The 18,587-nt window shown below is 46.3% G+C and overlaps 1 protein-coding gene across 2 annotated transcripts in view; it reads right to left on the bottom strand.

Moving 5' to 3' along the window:
- The window catches only part of ash1 (histone-lysine N-methyltransferase ash1), a 67,457-nt gene that overhangs the window by 25,022 nt on the left and 23,848 nt on the right, over positions 1 to 18,587 (bottom strand). Inside the window, exons 8-17 of one of the 2 annotated variants that reach the window (XM_089543151.1) lie at positions 14,718 to 14,825; positions 12,596 to 12,761; positions 11,993 to 12,041; positions 11,561 to 11,669; positions 9,252 to 9,406; positions 6,801 to 6,999; positions 4,730 to 4,838; positions 3,553 to 3,720; positions 2,772 to 2,953; positions 692 to 975 (exon numbers count right to left, since the gene is read on the bottom strand). In XM_089543151.1, coding sequence (XP_089399277.1) covers positions 692 to 975; positions 2,772 to 2,953; positions 3,553 to 3,720; positions 4,730 to 4,838; positions 6,801 to 6,999; positions 9,252 to 9,406; positions 11,561 to 11,669; positions 11,993 to 12,041; positions 12,596 to 12,761; positions 14,718 to 14,825 — 1,529 coding nt within the window. The remainder of the gene's footprint in view (positions 1 to 691; positions 976 to 2,771; positions 2,954 to 3,552; positions 3,721 to 4,729; positions 4,839 to 6,800; positions 7,000 to 9,251; positions 9,407 to 11,560; positions 11,670 to 11,992; positions 12,042 to 12,595; positions 12,762 to 14,717; positions 14,826 to 18,587) is intronic. The other variant, XM_089543152.1, reaches the window with a different exon arrangement.

Genomic DNA, 18,587 nt, shown 5'->3' with positions numbered 1-18,587 from the left:
TAGGTGTAAATACAGGATGGCAGAAAGACGCAAGACCAACAACACTGGCTCTCTCTATTTTGAAACCTGCCCCAATCACACAAAGCCCAATTATCAAAGAAGTGGACGTGTACTGAGTGTAGCACTGTGCACCCAAAGAAAATAGCACTACAGTATTTACTCGTGTAATTTGCGCACCGATAATTTATTACCCGAATTTATATGCATATATATATATATATATATATATATATATATATATATATATATATACCCAGAAGGCATCGAAACTCCCTTGGACGTCCCACAGACATCCTAAACGTCCGCAGGACGTCCACGAGAGCTTCAGTACCCATTGGCATATATAAAATTTTACTTGCATATTTTGCGCTCCCTGCTGCACAAGCACACAAGTCTTAATTTTATTCATTTCGCCACTGCGAGCAACACTGTAATGCACCTGACTCGCGCTATCTCGACGATGTCATGCCCCCCAATGCTTTAGATGAGCCAACATCTTTGTGCGCAACCCCTTTTTGTATGCAGCTGGCACAGCAAGTGATCAGAACATCGACTGTGGAAAGCACAAAAATTTATCCCCCCCCCCCCCCCTCCCCTCCCTAAATGAACAAGTGATTGAACACTGCTCTCCGACCAGCATTTCCTTGATCTAGCTCCTTTCGTGCTCATACGCAAACAACAAAGGAGGCACCTTTGCAGGCCAGCACAGAGCTGCAGATGTCTCGGAAGACCTGGGCCAAGCGTGCAGTGCGTGCCAGCTGGGTGTTCTCCTGTGCCCGGGCCAGCTGCCGGGTGCGCACCGACCTGGACGTGTTGAGTGCCGTGAATTGTGTCCGGAAGGCCTCTTCCTCCCGCTCTTCTTCCTCTTCGGCACCAGTGGTGGATGCAGCTGTGAGTGCACCCAAGCTGGCAGGGTGCACAGCATGCTTCTTACCACCTGCCGCAGCAAGCTCTGATCCTCCCCCATGCGCTTGCCTGCACACACCAGAGGGGCAGCCAACACTCAGGGGCCAGGCATTCAAACTACAGTCACAGTAAAAGGAGTGAAACAGGGCCTCATAAACATTGAATGTGAAATGGAATTTAAATATGCGAACTCAAAAAGGGCAAGGGGCAATGACAGTTCAATCCCCTTCTGCCTTTCTTGTGCCCTTTCACTACACTTACTTCAAAAAATAAAAGAGTAAAACAAGGCTGGCCATTCGCTCCTGTATGTCTGCCTTCATTTTTGTTTTTGTCACCCCCCCCCTTTTTTTTCCAGTAAACACTTTTGTCTCTCCCAATAATTCATGATGAAACAGAAAGCATCCTTGGAAATCACTGCATCACTACTGCCGCCTAGTGAGCCAAATTGTAAAACAGTGTGAACAAGTACAGGCTAGTAGTAATTTACTGCATCTGAAATTCAACTACCAACTGCTTGTCAACTGTACTGCTGCTCAGTTTGTACTGTGAGCTTAAGTTTGCAAAAGAATCAGTCTGTCCATCATCTGAAAACCCGCGGTAATGAACAATGACAACATTTGCTTCAGTGCTATCCCACACTGACACTGAAACTGCGCAAGACCACTCCACTAACTTGGGGCCTGGTGTAATACAGCCACAGCATTGTTAAAATTTATCAGGCACACAGTACAGTAAAACCTCGTTAAGGCGCAATCACTGCAATGGTAGTTCCAGTTAGGACATGGCCGAATGAAGTCCCCGACTCGCCTCATGGAGTAACGGTCTGCACCCATCGCCACTGCTACTGCTACTGCTTATCGTTGTCATGTGACTTGGCTTCTTCGCAGCATGGTAAACACTGACTCCACAGTTTAGGTTGGCCACAGCAAACTTTCGTTTTTCTCTTTCTCTATGTGCAGTAGCTGTCGTTGCTGTGCTGCAGGCTGACCTGCCTCACTGCATGGTTGTGATCTGGCCCACCTCTTTGCATTGTCACGTCCCTGGTGTTGGCATGGACCACATGCTTCCCAGTCTAGTGCTTCCCAAGTGACATCACCTCCCCACAGCGTGTCTCGCGTTGGGGATAAGTTTCGAGCGTTGTTCACTGCCGGCAATAACATCTGTGAAGGGCTCTTCGTAGAAGTTTTGCAGCGGGAAGGTGCTGCAGAAACTATCATCTTTTTCATATTTAGAGAGATAGTGCAGTTGAGACTCCTCCAACATGGTCCAATAATAAAATTGTTGCCTCTATCACTGGTGAAACGTCATCCAATGCTAGATGCCGCCGAGGAAGCTGAAGACAGCCCGCGCCCTACTGTATGTGCGCACTAGACGTGTGTTGCCTGTTCGCCAAAATGTGAGTCTAATACAGCAGTTGGGACCTGGTTTAAGTGCCTCGTTTAGGAAGCTGCGAGGTCGCCTTGGGGGCAGGCATAGATGATGAATTTCTGTGATGCAATGTGAATAAAAGCTCTGGCATGTGTTTTCCTTCATTGAATACCTTAGGTATCATTCTTAACCATGTCAGTTGATATATTTATTAGCGTTCTTCGGTTAGGGCGTACTGTCGCTTTGCGCATAATTTTTCTGTGGCCCCACGAAGTACACATTAATGAGGTTTCTGTGAGTCTCACTTTATTCTTATCACCCTGATCTGAAGTAGCCTGCCATGCAGATCACCAGGCTGACACCTCCAGTGAGCAGTAAAAAGTGCCTCCTCCACATCTTCCAACTACAGAAGCATTCAGATAAGATGCAAACAAAAAGTAGCAGCTTGAACAAAGCATAAGCATTGAAGAGTATAAGCATGATGCACGGTTACTCACCGGTCACGTGACGGTCTGTTGGCACAGGATCGCTTGGCGCGATCATAGTTGCGCAGCAGGAAGCAGCGATGTTTCTGGACAAAGCACCGCTGCTGATGAGAGAGTGGCTTCAGCTGCAGCTGGCTTAGTCGCGCTGTTACTGTGGGCTCTGTGACTGTCGTACCGCCTTCAGTTTTGGTTCCCTGTTTGGGGACGAAGACTAGAGTTGCTCACTTTCCACTAAGGAATCACGATCACAAATGAAAGCACAGTTGAACACGGAAAAATGAAATTCTTGCCACACGAATGGTTCACATGAGCAGCAAACACAGTAATCACTCTAAAATGAAGGTTTCCAGACCTTCTGGTTTCCCTGAAGATACACCTAGTGTCTCCCACCTGTGGCTTTTCCATAAAGCCTCTTACATACCCCGGATGGATGACAAGACCAGATGCAGCTGTGAGCTCATCTTATCTAAACATATGAATTAGGTCATATATCAAGCTTGTGTTTCAAGACCATTTATTTTAGAAGTCTCGCTTGGCAATGCAGCAGTGCAATATGTGGATCAACCAGAAAAATTAACCGTTGTAACCATATTTCACTGTTTTCAACACATTCATAAAGAAGTCTCCTACATGGCTACATGACTCATCCACTTCAAGTCATAATACTGTACTCCCACTCATTTTTGAACCCCCAATTGCCTTCTCTGATGCTCACTGAGAACCTGAAATATTCACGGCTAAAAAGTATTGTGCAAGACAACGACACATAAACAGAGAATAGCAAAAGATGCACCTCTCGCTTCTGGCGCAGCCGATGACGCTCGCGCTGCTGCTTTCGAACGGAGCGACTTGAAGTGCCCTTGGTGCCTTCCTTAGCCTTGTCCTTGGCCTGTGTGTTGAGGCGCTGGCTCTTGCCTCCAATGAAGCCCCGACACTGGCCACTCCCACACTTGCACTCTTGCTGTTGATCAAGAAAAATCGCAGCACTAGGTTACAGAGAACGCGCCTCATGCTACCACGAACCAAAGTATAATGAGTAACCCTTCACTCTTTGCAAAGCCACCCAACATTCACGTGAAGTGTGTGCTGCATGTAAAAAATAGAACTCATGACAAAAGTGCACAGCAAGCTGGCACACAATGTTCCCTCAATTCTCACACACTCCTGACACTTTACCCAGCCACTCAAATGCAGAAGGTGTAATCAACATGCATAAATACAATTGAACCCCGCTTCCAATGAAATTTGTCAGAACAACATTTTGAATTCCAGACCAGTTGCCAATAGAGCCAATGTGTGACAGTTCTCACCATAATGTATAATTCTTCACATGGTGTTCCACTTAGACAAAGTTTTCACGATCCAATGCTAATTTTGCCTCCTGATCAAGAAGTAAAATGATAAATCTCCACACACACATGTTTGCAAACCTGAGGAAATGAATAGCATGTACCATTTTTAACTTTCTTACCTAAATTGACTGACCACCGTGTGTACAAATATCAACCTGTCACAGGCCAGAATCCACCGCCCCTTGCTGTCTCCCACAAAGTGCTTACACAGCGTGCAACGGATAGAGACAGGGGCCAAGACACGTCTCCGACAGCACTGTCACAATACTGCTACACGGTGCAACTTCATTCACTGGTTAAGTTTTGATGACTGCAAGCAGCAGGTAAAGCGAACTAGAATTACCACAGCAGTTTTCTCCATTCTCTCTACAATCAGATGAAAGATTTGCTCAGACTCTTACAACAGCAATCACACATTGAAATTTTGTATTCATTAATCATATTGTTACTTCATTGGGTATAATGTTATGCTTGGCTGAAACCACATTTGTTTTCGAGATAGAACATACCCATTTTACGAAATGAAAGACTGGAGGTGACATTTCACAAACATCTGCACAACATAAATTTCATGGAATCTACGGCAGCAAGCGCAACTACTACAGCTTTCTCTCTCACCTGGCGTTCATTGTTGAAGTTGTGGAAGTTGTAGTCATAGCAGATCTCAGTGTTGCTTGGAATGTCCTTCAGAGCAAACAGGCCAACACGATAGTATCCGTTCACAGACCTGCAACAAAGTGGACAAGTAACATTTTGTACAGCTTGATTCAAGAAGTTCAAAGAGATTCTAGGTTAAAAATCAAGCCCACCTATTCAATGCCAACAGAGTTCAATTCATGAGCTCAAGTTTTCATTACAAAATTCAAATATGTTGAAATCTAGCCTGTCAAAGCTAAAAAAAGAAGAGCCACCAGCCAGGGGTTTGAGCAGCCTGCAGGTAAAGCTGTGATCCAAAGAGCACGCCTACTCTAGCACTCAGCAAAGAGCACTCCTTGTCGCTGATCGGTACTGAGCACAATCTCGGCTTCGATGTGAGCCAAATGTCGGCTGCGAGGCTTCTACAATTCAAAGCCGAGACATAAGGCAGGCCTTTCACAAGGCAGAAATGACCGAACAGATTAAGAGAGGGGACTTGCAGGAAGAAGCGAGTGCTTCAGGACCCTCCCACACCATGCCCAACAAGCAGCGGCGCTGTCTGAGCTTGCCATCACAGCTGCCATCACATGCTCAATGCAACTGCATGTTCTTCTTTGTCAGTTATGTCTCCTCCACTGCAGAGCCACTACAGAGGACTCCTTTTAAGTATTACAGTCAGGTGCTTGGGTTGCGTAACAAAATAATGCTAGAAAGAAGGCCCAAATTTTTACAATGCACTGAAAAAGTTTATGCTCTGTTTATCTTAACACTGTCTCTCTTGAGAAACTTTTCTCTGTTTGTACTTCATATTTATTAAGTTTACTGTAACCCACCTCTTCCCATCCTCCTTCACCCCTTAGGCCCAAGAGCCACACCCTCTAACCTTCGCTCACTCACTACGTCTCTTGTGTGCAACTTCTATGGCGAGATTAAAATGTTCTCACACCAATCTAAAGGCTGTCCACTCCCATCACTCTGTTTTCACAGGTGCTCTGCTCAGGGGTGACCCTCCTCATTACTGTCCAATCATGACAGCTGCTGTAACAAAGCACCAAGCACACTTGGCAAGCTACCTGATACAAACAGTGGCATGACCCGGTTTTATTATTCTGACTACAGTTTGTCATCAAAACTTAAAAGGTTACTGCTGCCACACACAAACTCTCCCTGGCCATCCTGAAGATATAGGCCCTGCTTTTGCAGGTATGCACACTGTTTACTCCAGTTTAGTCAGTGTCTGCCTAGCTAAACACCAGATGCACTGCTAGTTAAAACAGCAAATGCCTTTTAAATTCAGTTAGAGCTAATGTACAGGGTCAATCACACTTAGAGTGAACACGGCTCCGCGTGGCCACGTATCTGCGGAGTGCCACTGCATCTAACCCGTTCATGAATCAATGCACAGAGGGGCACAAAAAGAGAGACCTCAACATGGTGCTTCTTGTCATCTGCTCCTTTGCACAGGTTTGCTACCGGCTTGGTCACAATGGTGATCCGCGTGTGTGCAACCACGCGGAGCCGCGTTCCCTCTAAAAGTGATTGACCCTGTACAGTGTACTTGCATTTCAAAGCCACATCAAGGGGTCTGGAAAAATGCTGTAGTGGAAGGCTCTGAACTAAACCTGGCCGTATGGGGTCTTTTAGCATGTTCACAGCAGCATGTAATGTCAGTGGGTCATGCTGTGTACATTGACCGTGCTGCAGCAACATATTTGAGGAAAATGAATGCAAGGCAACACTTGTTTTATTATCTGATTCCGTTAGGGACAGCTTTACAGTCCATCCCTGACCTAACACAATAAGAATACAATGCTCAGCCAATGCTATGTGGACATCTGATGAAAAGCACCTCATCAGTGCTGCCCTCCCAATTTAAGCACAACTGACAACGTATATATGCTCAAACAAGCAACAGCTGGAACTACTGACATATTTGTAGAGCACTTCTATAGCTTCCAGCTGTGTGCCAAGCTTTGTGATTTGTGATTACAAAGGCACAAGATTTGCATTCAACTAGCCCATGGAAGGTGGAAAGCGAAATCCCATATCTCACCACTTCTGCATCTCACAGTTGGGGTCGCAGGCATGGTTGACAAAGCGTCCCTCCCCTGCCATACGGTAGCCGTCAATGACCATGCCAGAGTCCAGGTTGAGGCAGTAGTGATGCTCGTCATTGCGGTAGCGCTCAGCCATACGGTGCCGAAACTCCTGCTCGCTTACAATCTCTCCTACATACTCGAGGATGAACTCACCTGCACGATGACACAATGTGCACAGGAACATACACATGAAGCAGTGTTTGAATAAGACCGGAAAAGATCGGCGCGCATTTCGAGGGCCCGAACAAGGCAAGTTCCCTCACGTGGAGGAAGTGCTGAACTACGTGAAGAGGCTGCGCAACGAAGGATGTGCTGCATCTCACGAGCTCATTCAGAACCACTCACGGGCCACTGCAAGGAGTCACGGCATTCCTATTCTCGAATTTAAAACCAGCAGGGTTGGACAACTTGCTTTACGCGTCGGAACGACTACGCCTGAGAAGGTGTATGACGCTATGTCAGCGGCTGCCGGCGGACTATGAGGACAAAGTGCGCGAGTTTCATCGCTTTGTGATATGTATCCGGGAGGAGAAGAAGTTCCTGCTTTCTCAGATTGGGAATGCCGACCGAACGGCGATAAACTTTGATACGCCGCGGAACAGCACTGTGGACCTGAAAGTGCACGTGAGTACAACGGCCGTCGAGAAACAGCGGTGCACCGTAATGCTCGCTGTTACGGCGGATGGCAGGGAACTGCCACCGTTCGTTATATTTAAGAGGAAAACTCTTCCAAACGGCACCTTTCCGGCTGGGATTCACATTCGTGCCCAAGAGAAAGGGTGGATGTCGGCACAACTGATGGTCAACTGGCTCAAGACAGTCTGGGGACGGCGACCAGGGGCCCTTCTTCTGCCATCGCTCCTTGTCTTAGATAGTTTTCGTGGCCATTTAGACAAAGACGTCCGGTGCCAAATGAGCGAGCTGCGAATAGACATCGCCGTAATTCCGGGTGGCCTAACCTCAGTGCTGCAGCTACTTGACGTCTCTGTTCAACAAACCATTTAAGGACAATGTGCAGCGGCTGTACGCTGAGTGGATGGCAGCGGGCAACCACGACCTGACACCGACTGGTAAGATACGAAGGCCAACCATCGACATGCTTTGGCGATGGATTTTGGAAGCTCAAATGACGACAACGACGACGAAGGTGCGAGCGACGCGAGCGAAAGCCTCGACTCGGAGAGTGAGGCCGAGTGACAATGCGAGACTGAGCCAAGCAGTGTGTGAAACAAATTTTTTGTTGTTCACATCGCATCCGTGGTTTTTCTATAAAGGTAAGGGTGCGATTGCATTTTTTATCCATGTTGTGATTTAATCACCCGAAAAAAATTTTTCCCGCATAATGACCCCCCCCCTTCCCACTCTCCACCCCCCAACTTGAAGTCAATTTTTCAGGAAAAAAAGTGGTTTCATTATGCGAGTATATACGGCAAAAGGGCGCTGTGGCTGTGCTCATAAATGGCGCGAGAGCGGCACCATGATACAGCTGCAACACAAAAGAAAGCAGCAAAACAAACGAACTGGAAGCACAACACAGTGTACACTTCGCACAGATATCCACACTGGAAAACAAAGCTAAACCGCTTGCTTCTATGAATTGGAATAGAAACAGCAAAGTTATAAAGACAGACACAGGATGCATGCAGGGAAGCATGGCACCTATCAGAATGATATTGTTACGTGCGAAGGCATTGTGGACGGGGTCAAGTCAGGGTTTGGTTGTGAGCAGTGGGTAGCCTGAAAGCCCAGAGTGAGAGGGAGCCGTGATCACTCCGTGATCTCTTCAGCACCTTTTCAGCAAGAAAAATTACATCAGAAACCACTGCAGTTGAACCTTGCTATGTGACCAAAATGGTCAAGTAAAATAAAACAGCTAGATATAGGTAGCTAAAATTCATAACATGACCATGTGACCACCATCTTGTAGCTCCCATCACAAGTGTGAAGCAGGAGAGGAGGGGCAGGAGGCATGTACGGTATGTCGCGCCCAGCAGTCTTAGCACCCTGAAGCTGTACATGACCGATGAGAGAAAGCACAGTGGAGGACTCCAAATTAATTTCAACAACATGGGATTCTTTAATGTGCTTTGACAGTGTAGAGCACACAGGCATTCCTGCATTTAAGCCTCTATCGAAATGTGGTCACTGCAGGCGAACTCCACAGCAACTCAGCCACTGCGCCAGGTGGATGAGGGAAGAGCAGGAAGGGAGTGTGTAAGAGGGAACCACGTGCGTGCAGGAAGGGCAAACAAAGCAACAGTGGGGGCAACCTCACGATGCATCAGCCACACGTCACAGGTGCCGATAACCAATCATTAACACGTGGTGCTGGCGCAGAAAGTGGAGCATAAAGAGTGCCATGCATGTGCTATATGAAGCATGGCACTATTAAACATCACACTTACCAGCCTTGATTGGTTCTCGCGTGCGTATTCCCCAGCCCCGGTCACGGGTCATGAAGCGCTCCAGGCCTGGGCTCCACTCGTGCTTCTGAATCTTCTGGTTTCCACATTGTTCGCCACAGGGGCACAGCGCGGGCGAGCACTCCACATACATCATCCTGCAGCCATGGAGAGAAGCACAATATTAAAGGGACACTTAAGGGAAATATCAAAATAAGCAAGACTCATACATTATTCCTGGGGAACACCACACTTTTTTTTCTATGCAGAAAGGTGGTTGCATTGGTGAGAAAACAGTAAATGACAGTCCGGAAACTCTTCCACATTCAAAGCACCTGCGAAAAATGAACTACCGCAACATCATTCCAACCAGAGGCATCACATCCAGGGATGGAAAAAGTGGCCGGAAACAGAAAACTGAAAGTTTACATCAGTGGGCATGGTGGCAAAGTGAAAGCGCAGGCCACTTCCACCCCCGACTATTTCGATAGGGGCTCTGGTTTTATCACGTGCATCTGCATCTCGTTCCAACTCACGCGTACGGCAGAAATAGGCTTCGTGGGTGCGAGAAAAACTGAAATTGCCAAGGGCAGCCACAGACTGCAGAACGAACTGCTGATCGAGCTCACACATACATACACAACGATAACGCGAGCATGTGGCCTTCAGTGCATTGTGCACTGTCACGAAGCATACACGTAAGCTTCGAGGGATCCTGAAAAGCACGCGAGCACCATTAGAGCTCTAACGTATCTCATTCAACACCACATCTGAGCAAGAGACTACACATGCATTTCTCACCATAAGGTGCACTGCGCTATTGATGATGGCAAGTTTGTTGACTAACTATGCAGTAAGTATGATCGACACAACCCTAGTGATTGAATCTGCTATGGTCATTGAGATTTTTATTGGTTTATTGGAGTTTAACGTCCCAAAGTGACTCAGGCTATGTTATTTTTATGTTCAGGAATTGCTTCCTTTGGGTTGTAAGCGGAAACGAACAAAAGTGTTTTCCGCTCAATTATACTCTGCTGCCTGCTGGCTATAGCTATGGACAGCAGAAGCATGCATAATCTTAACGGACAATGCATCAGCTGGTTGAATGTTTTTCTCGCAGAAAACCCTGCCTTGCGTGCCGGCGCCCCACATACTGTGTGCATGATGGCCTGTGCTGGGAAGCTTTTTTTCTTTAATGAGGCAAAACAGAGGTATCAGTGCATACATGTGGTACTTCTCAGATATATTTCAGCACATCTAAAAGCATGTTCGGCTTCCCACTGCGCAGAAAACATGGAAGACCATACACTTGCATAGCACTTCACATGCTGACGCATTTATGCATGCATGTTAAAAATAAAGAAACAAACACTTCGCAATTTCACAGCGCCCGCAGCCTGCACAAAGTAGTCCATTTAAGGCTGAAGTGAGAATGAAATCGCTTCATTGGCTATATAGTAAGCATACACACCATGAATGCCATTTATAGTTTGTGGCTCTGAATTAGCTACGCACAAAGGCTACACACAGCTTGAGTGCACAGAATGAGAAGCAAGAGCTTCAGCACTCGTGTTTGAGACCAACCTTTTTCTCCGTCATATGTTTTGCGCTGTTTTAGTTAAGAGACCCTTCACATTGTCGGTTACACTCGCCACGCTGCTTTCCTTGTATTTTGATGGGAAGTGTCCGTTGAAACGGCGAAACAATGTTTGCCCATGAATACATCACTCATCACTGCTGCACAAATCTTCAAGTGACAGCGCCAAGCGCATCTCACCTTTGCGCAATTTTCTGGCTTATAAAAGCAATGTTTTCGGTAAAAATGACAAATCTGCTATCAGGCAACCCTAACATATCAGTCTAGCCTGACTTAGTACTTCCCTTAAGTGCCCCTTTAAATCTGCCTTGTAGGTTGGTAATGTGACTGGAGACTGTAGAGCTAAAAATATTGCAGCAAGCCAGGATATGCCCAAAAGTTGTATTATGAACTAGGGAACAATTGCAGTTAACACACACATCTGACCACAGACCCGAAAAACCACTTCAAAATTTTCATCCAGTTAAAAGATGTTTAAAATCTTCCTTCCCAATCCACTTTGGGGGATTCTTCACACATACTGGAAAAAATGGTTTTACGACTCTCGTGATCCAAGCAATCTTCACAACACCGTTGATGTTCCATTATGTCTAGAGCAGCTGCATTAAGATCAGAAGTTCATCAGCACATGATCCAATGACTGGCCAAGCTTATCTACCTTGTTCATAAGTGCACCATAGCCGCAAGCTAAGAATTTCCGAAGTTCCATCCTCACCTGTTCAGGCAGTCAGTACCACAGCCTTTGTCAGCCTTCACTTTGGGTCGCATGCAATTGCAGCTCTGCACCTCATATTTGGACACCGGCTTCACGTCGACATATACATCTGTGTACGGGGACAGCAAGAACGTCGTGTATGAGTACCACAGCATTCTGCTCTGAGCAGCACTGACGAACTCATCGCTGAAAAATTTTAAAAAAAACTAGGTGGGAACTTTTAAGCAATAAAACCCCACACGAAGTATTACTAATTCAATGCAGTACTATGATATACTTTCTGCGTGCAATAAGTAAGGAATTAAAATTTAACAATGCACAGAATACTTACGTAGGGGACAGCAACAAAAGCAAGCTCTGAATGGACAGCCAACAGAAAGAATTATATATAACTACTCTGTAGGCAGAAAGTGTGTGCACAAAAGCACTCACTTGACTTGATTCGTTTGTAGTTGTTCACAGGATCATAGCTGTACAGCAGCTGCAATGAAAAAGTACAACAGATGCAAGTATAGTTCTAAGCGGAGAAAACATGAACCACACATGCGAATTAAACAAGCTCGAAGATACTGTCAGCAAAGTGACAGCCACAAGCTGTTTCTGTCATTTCAAAGCATATTCTAAAGCAGCAAAACATTTTCAGACTCTTAGAAAGGGTTTCAGAAAGAAAAAAAAGAAAGATAAACGTTTTACTTTAGCACCAGACATACCGTAATTACTCAATTTTAACACAAACCCAATTAACACGTTCAAAAAACAGAAAAAGACTTCTTGTTAAGTCAAAAGTCTCAACTCTAAAGCGATGTTTACCTCTGCTTTTACCTTAGTACTCATTGTTCTCAGACAGGCTTATTTATTATGACATGTAAACAGGCATAACATACTGTATAGGCCCCAGGTAACATGCAATCAGTGGCTGTGCAATGGTGCATGAGCTTCTGCTCCAGCAAAACAAACGTGCCAAGAACTGTTCCCCCCCCCCCCAAAAAAAAAAGAGGCAGCAAGAACCTATGAAAGCACAGACTTGACACTCACCTGCTTGTTCTTGTGCAACCACCAGATGTCGTAGGAGAGCTGAAAGTCGGACCGCTTTTGGCGCAGGTACTTGCCCGCATGGATGGGCGATGGCATCAGGCTGGTGCACCGCTCCTCCTCCAGGGGTGCAGGCTGGCTTCCTTCCTCCTCCTCCGTGCTTGGCTCACTGCACACGGAGGAGCACGCACACCACTGCCGTGGTAACAACTCTCTCTCTCCAGGCCAGAAGATCGGAATGAAGGGCACGCAAGCTAACCACCACCCACAAATGTTCATGCCTCGACACATGTTGGTAGACAGGCAAGACGCACCTGTACACACTTCCCACCTTTAGGACAAAGTTGCTGACATGGATCCTGCGGCTGACACTGAAAGAAGCAGCCCGCTACTCAATCACAGCTGACATGTCAAGACAAGCATGACAACACTCCAACTTTGGAGCACAACTGCGAAACCACGCATTTCTTTGTTTTGTTTTCAAGAACTGTGAACTTTCTTTGGAACCAACAAATACAAAGACCCACAAAAGAGGCACACAGTAAAACCTCATTAATTCAACCGTTGTCAATATGGAAATTTGAGTAAACTGGACTGTTCGCGCAGTCCCGGCCAACATCCAAGTAAGCCTATGGCGTTGGATAGTCATTCATTTGTATGCAACTGGGCTCACAACATTAATTCAGATGGGCTCCAGAAGGACGCCACATCGTGGCACAATCGGCAGAGCAAGCAACTGTCCAAATAGCCCTCCTCACGCTCCAATGCACACGCAACAGCAAGTGCAATGATGACTGGAGGACCCCACTGCCAAAGAATAGCCTGGCCACATGGTTTTGGTTTAACATTTCTGAGCTTTGCACCAGCCCATACATTGAATGGGCATCAGCCAGCCACCCTGGCACAGTTGCCTGCCGTTTTGTACACTGAGTGATGCACCACAGATCTTTCCTTCTTCAGCCCACACATTGAATGGGCATCAGCCAGCCACCCTGGCACAGTTGCCTGCCGTTTTGTACACTGAGTGATGCACCACAGATCTTTCCTTTTTCCTTCTATAAGACATCTCACCATCCAGGTGTTGATACACTTCCCTCAATTCTGTCTGCATGATTTTTCCATTCTTCCACTGCATCGAAACTGCATTCTCGCCATACCCTGCTCACAACTGGTGCGGTAGAGCCTCCTTACATGTGATGATGCCACTTGTGAGGAGGCCTTTATGTTATTGCATCAAGCCCCGAGGAAGGTCACGGTGGTCTTTACTAATGTGGAGCAATTCTGCTCCAACATTGCTGACAGTGTGCACTCTGTAAAACTTTTGCTAAAACTGCGAAAAACAAGCGTTGCTACAGAGTTTTCATATCAAAAACAGACAACGATTGCCACCAAGGTTCTCGCCAAATAAATTTACTATTAAAAAATTTATTATAAAAGACAGAAATTCACTTAGATGCGAGCAGTTTCTGGCCAGTTTTTCGGGGCCATTTGATAATTCATCCTCTGAGTAATTTGGAAGTTTTTCCCAGTCCCTCTAAGTCTGAATCAATGAGGTTTAAATGCAACCTGCTCAAAACAATTGGGATGAATGTTTCTGAATGCATCACATAACTTTTTAGACATATCTAGTACTCTAAAATAAGAACTTAAAGCAGCACAAATAATTGTAAACGACCAATGCAGGAAGATATGGAAATACTACAGTTTGTGTAACATGGCTGCCAATAATATGCCGTTCACTACATTTACGCGTGACAGTCCATTTTTTAAAAACTTGATTACAGTCGCGTGACACAACACCCTGCAGATGTTTCTTATATTTTTTCTACACAGCATAATATAAACGTGAAAAACAGAAAAGGCCTCAACTGCCTGCCTAAACATTTTTACCCCGAACCATATCCAAAAGGAACTAAGAAAGGGCACATGAAGAGAGCGCTTCCCATGACAACAACTGCTGTTGGCACTGACAACCCTCTATCCTAATGCTTCCATGGGCTGTCCTCCCTACCCTCTTTCCCAAGAGAGAGAAAGACAGGGAAACTTGCACTGCGTCCAGCCACAGAGTGCCAGGGCTGGGCACAGTGCAAGTTCTGTGGTAAGAATGGCTTTGCCGATGCAGTACCAGGCAGGCTCTGCTTTGATGGGTGGGGTTGCCATTTCCTCAGCGGGCACAGTGCAGGTGGTGGTTAGGTAGAAGCCGTCAGGTGAGGGTGCCCAACACAGCACAGCGCTGAGGGCAGACAGCAGCAGCAGCATCAGCATCAGCAGCAACAAAGAGGGAGAGGACAGGAAGAGGGAAAAGAAAGCAGAGCGCAGTGACAGGGGCAGGCACGGCCTCCTCAGAGCAAACTGCCTTGCAGTGGACCATTGGCACGACCCTTTCAAACGTGGCGCCAGCTGTACAAAGACTGCCTCCAGCCAAAAGAGCTTCCTTTACAAACCGCATTTTTCCTCCCTTGAAACCTGCCCGCCCCCTATCAAGCAAATTTCAGACGGAAGGAACTGTCACATCTGTCTTCCTTCAGAATGGCCTACGCTGTGGCATCAGTTTTGAAGGCAGAAGTAGCAAGACCTCTCTGGGCACAACAGTGAAGACAAATGCAAAAGCATCACTTGGGAAAAGTGCAGTTTTGGTAGCAGTTCTGCCTTGCACAGGAACCAGCCACACAATTAAGCAGGTGGCCCATTTCTCTAGCGGAACAAAGGTCCACCCAAGTGAATGTGCTGCAATACGCAAAGTTAGTGTGTTACTGCCATGCATGCAGTGTATGGCAATGAGCACAGCGCAACACATTCCACATCGACAGTGCCATTCGTCCCAATACAGAAGCCGATGAATTTTTCAGACCCTGACAATTCAGACTTGTACTACATGTGGAGCTAAAATGTTCAATTTTTCAGATTGAAATAGATGCCAGAAAAGTCTGCAATTTGATTTTCAAGATAACATAGATGCAAGCGTGCATCACTGCCACAACCAGCCAAATCGCTGCTGTGGAAGGCAGCTTCTTGAATTCAAATGGATTCATTCCGAGAGATAAGCTTGGGCTGTTGTTCCTCATTGTAGCCAATCGAATTATGGACACACTCTATGTTCCCATCGAGGTAGCCTACAAAGAAGAGTGTGCACATGATCATGTAAATAACAGAACAGCAGCAATGTACATCATGGCTCAGATGTACCGTATTTAATCGCATAATAATCACACTTTTTTTTTTTTAAATTGACGCAAATTTAGGAGTGCGATCATTACGTGGGGTAAATCTTTCACAAAAAATTTTTGAGCACCGAAAATGCAAACAAGTTCCAGGCAGACAACCCTTGTCACACGGGCGTGCTACCTGCGGTTACGCCACTATACGCGGGTAACGTGAACTGAGCTTGGCGACCTCGGTTCATGTTGTTAACCTAGAAGGTAGAGTGCGAAAAGCGCACGAGCTGGCCCGCACTGAATCATGTTCCAAGGGCAACGCATCAAAATAGGCAGTGTGTGTAGTGCTGCGCGACGGCGCTTTTATGCAGCCTTTGATCTCGTCCGAAGGCGCACCAGCACACAACAGCAACATCCTGTGGCGCTCAAGCTACGCATTTTACCTCCGTCACGTCGAAAAATGTCCAGTCCCTGCCGCAGCGTTAAATTAGGTGACATATTCGCACCGCTTGCAGCACCGAATTCCGCGCTCTTACTGCAATGGTGCCGCCCGCGAGCGCGGCGGACGACGGCACTGTACTCCCTAGTCGTCGCTAGGCCTAACTAGTTTCGTATCGAAGCCACTGCGGATGGCGCTTTTGAATTGACCAACGCTATAATGAATGTTCTACTTATGATGCTGCCTTACTGACAACCTAATTGCTTCATATTAAAAGAAATATATACGATCGATTTCAGCGACCCCTTAGCAGCGGAGCTGGCGTGCAAGCAGATCGGGTCACTCATGCTACAACGGCAGCTGCGAACGTAAAACTAGCTTGTATCGCAGTTATTACTCCTACCAGCAACTCGGTACAGACCAGCGATACTCAAGGAGGATTCATTTTTGACGTCCTCGTATCCCAGGGCTTATTATTCACGAGAACAATAGAGTTTAGCCAGATCACCGCGTCACTTTGTTCGTTGCACTGCAACCCAGAACGGTGGCGAGCCTTGCGATAATGGCAAACTGTGATTCGAGATGACCGCAGTTAAGTTTAGTATCCGTGATTAAGCATAACCGCATTTAGACTGCCCGTGTGACTGCAGGTCAGCCAACAGGCGGCTGCCGCTGCAATGCTGACAGAGCAAGATGGACACCTGCACGTGCAATCTGTCAGACAGATAGCAAGTACGATCATCGTCGGCGAGACTCGACATCGTCGACAAACTGCAGCGGCAAGTTCGGGGTGCGATCATTACGCGGGGAATAGAAAAATTGAATTTTGCCAACAAAATTTGGGGGTGCGATCATTATTACGCGAGTGCGATCATTATGCGAGTAAATATGGTAGCTTATGCGAGGATGCCTGCAGGGAAATGGGGGGGAGCAGTGGAGGCTCACTTCCCCTCATGAGCTTCTTCGTTTTCATGAATGCGGTTTTGCAGAGAAACCGACACTGTCCGCTCTGTCCTCGGCATTGGTTCTTGGTAAGGTTAACAGGACAATCCAGCACTGCATCGCACATTTTGGTACTGATCACATGAGCCGTGGTATGGACATGACAATACTGTGACTCTTGACTCAAATACAAGCTAATATTGTTGCTTGCTAGCAGAACATGAGAAACGATGACAGTCACACACGGTGAAAGTCACACATTTTCAAGCTGCTTTTCTCAGCAAAAGGATACCTTCGAAGTTCACAAATATTTTACTGACAGTTTGATTATTCAGGCCTTCTGAGCCTGAAAGCTCCATCGGCAACTGTAACTTAGTTTGCAGCATTCATGACGTGCCTGCACTGTGCAGTAAATAGGTGAGAAGTGCCAAAAAATTATGAAGAAGCAAGCTGGTCACCATGCAGCTGCAGCAAAAGTGCATAAAATTTCATAGCACTGAAAAAACTAAGCTGCCTTACACACAGGTCACACACCCTAAAAGTGAGGGCGCAGCCAGACAGTGCCCATCCGGGGCACCAACTTGGTCCTGCTGTCAAAAATTTTAATTTCACGGTTGCTACATTTCACAAACGTCAGCACGCAGCTGTACGAAACAACCAGCACAGCAGAGTACAACAGGAGCTCCAGCTCCAGCGGCCCCGTAGTCCATTTGCTTGGAACTCTTGGTGCAACAAGAGTGCAGTGCATCTGGGACGGTACTCTGCTCGTTCCCTTTGCCCACACTCTCGCCAAGGCAAGCTGTTCCATGTGCTTCCTACTCTCATCTGCCACCTCAACATACTTTTCAATGTGCCACCTATACCACTTTTGGCATAGAGTTCCTCAATATTGCCTAGAGGGAGAGCAGGCGACTTCTCTTCATCCACTATAGAGGAGCACAGGAATGCTGGGAAGATGAGGTTTCTCATTTGGCATGGAACTTGGATTCAGCCATAACAATACGACTCTTATCGCAGCAAACCTCAAAGAAATGCTGTGAAAATTTCGTACCAGACTAACACTTGTGTTAAATTTATTGCCACTGCAGTAAATGCTCGTTAATCCGAACTTCAAGGGACCAGAAAAAAATGCTGGAATTATCCGAAATTTTGAATTATTGAATGACCCCGAGATAACTTTTTGAAGGAGACTCTGACAAAAATAAATTATTCTCTTTGCATACAATCAGTACTGCTCGATATTTAAAGGGGCAGTGAGGACAAAAAATTGGCCTGTGTCGATATACCATCATGTTTCTTGCCAGCATATCTGACCTGTTTTGTCTTTATAAGTGTTAATACCTCTCATTCTGCCAACAATATTGAAAGTGGTAGGACCAGAACACAGCTGAAATCACAACAGTGGGGTGAAAGGTGACCATCATAGTGCCTGCTATATTTTGATTATACACAATAACGG

Source organism: Amblyomma mixtum, chromosome 5 (genome assembly GCF_055824585.1).
Source record: "Amblyomma mixtum isolate Tamu chromosome 5, ASM5582458v1, whole genome shotgun sequence".
NCBI lineage: Eukaryota > Metazoa > Arthropoda > Arachnida > Ixodida > Ixodidae > Amblyomma > Amblyomma mixtum.
The sequence above is the reverse complement of the archived record's forward strand: the minus strand, read 5'-3'. Positions and strand labels throughout refer to the sequence as shown.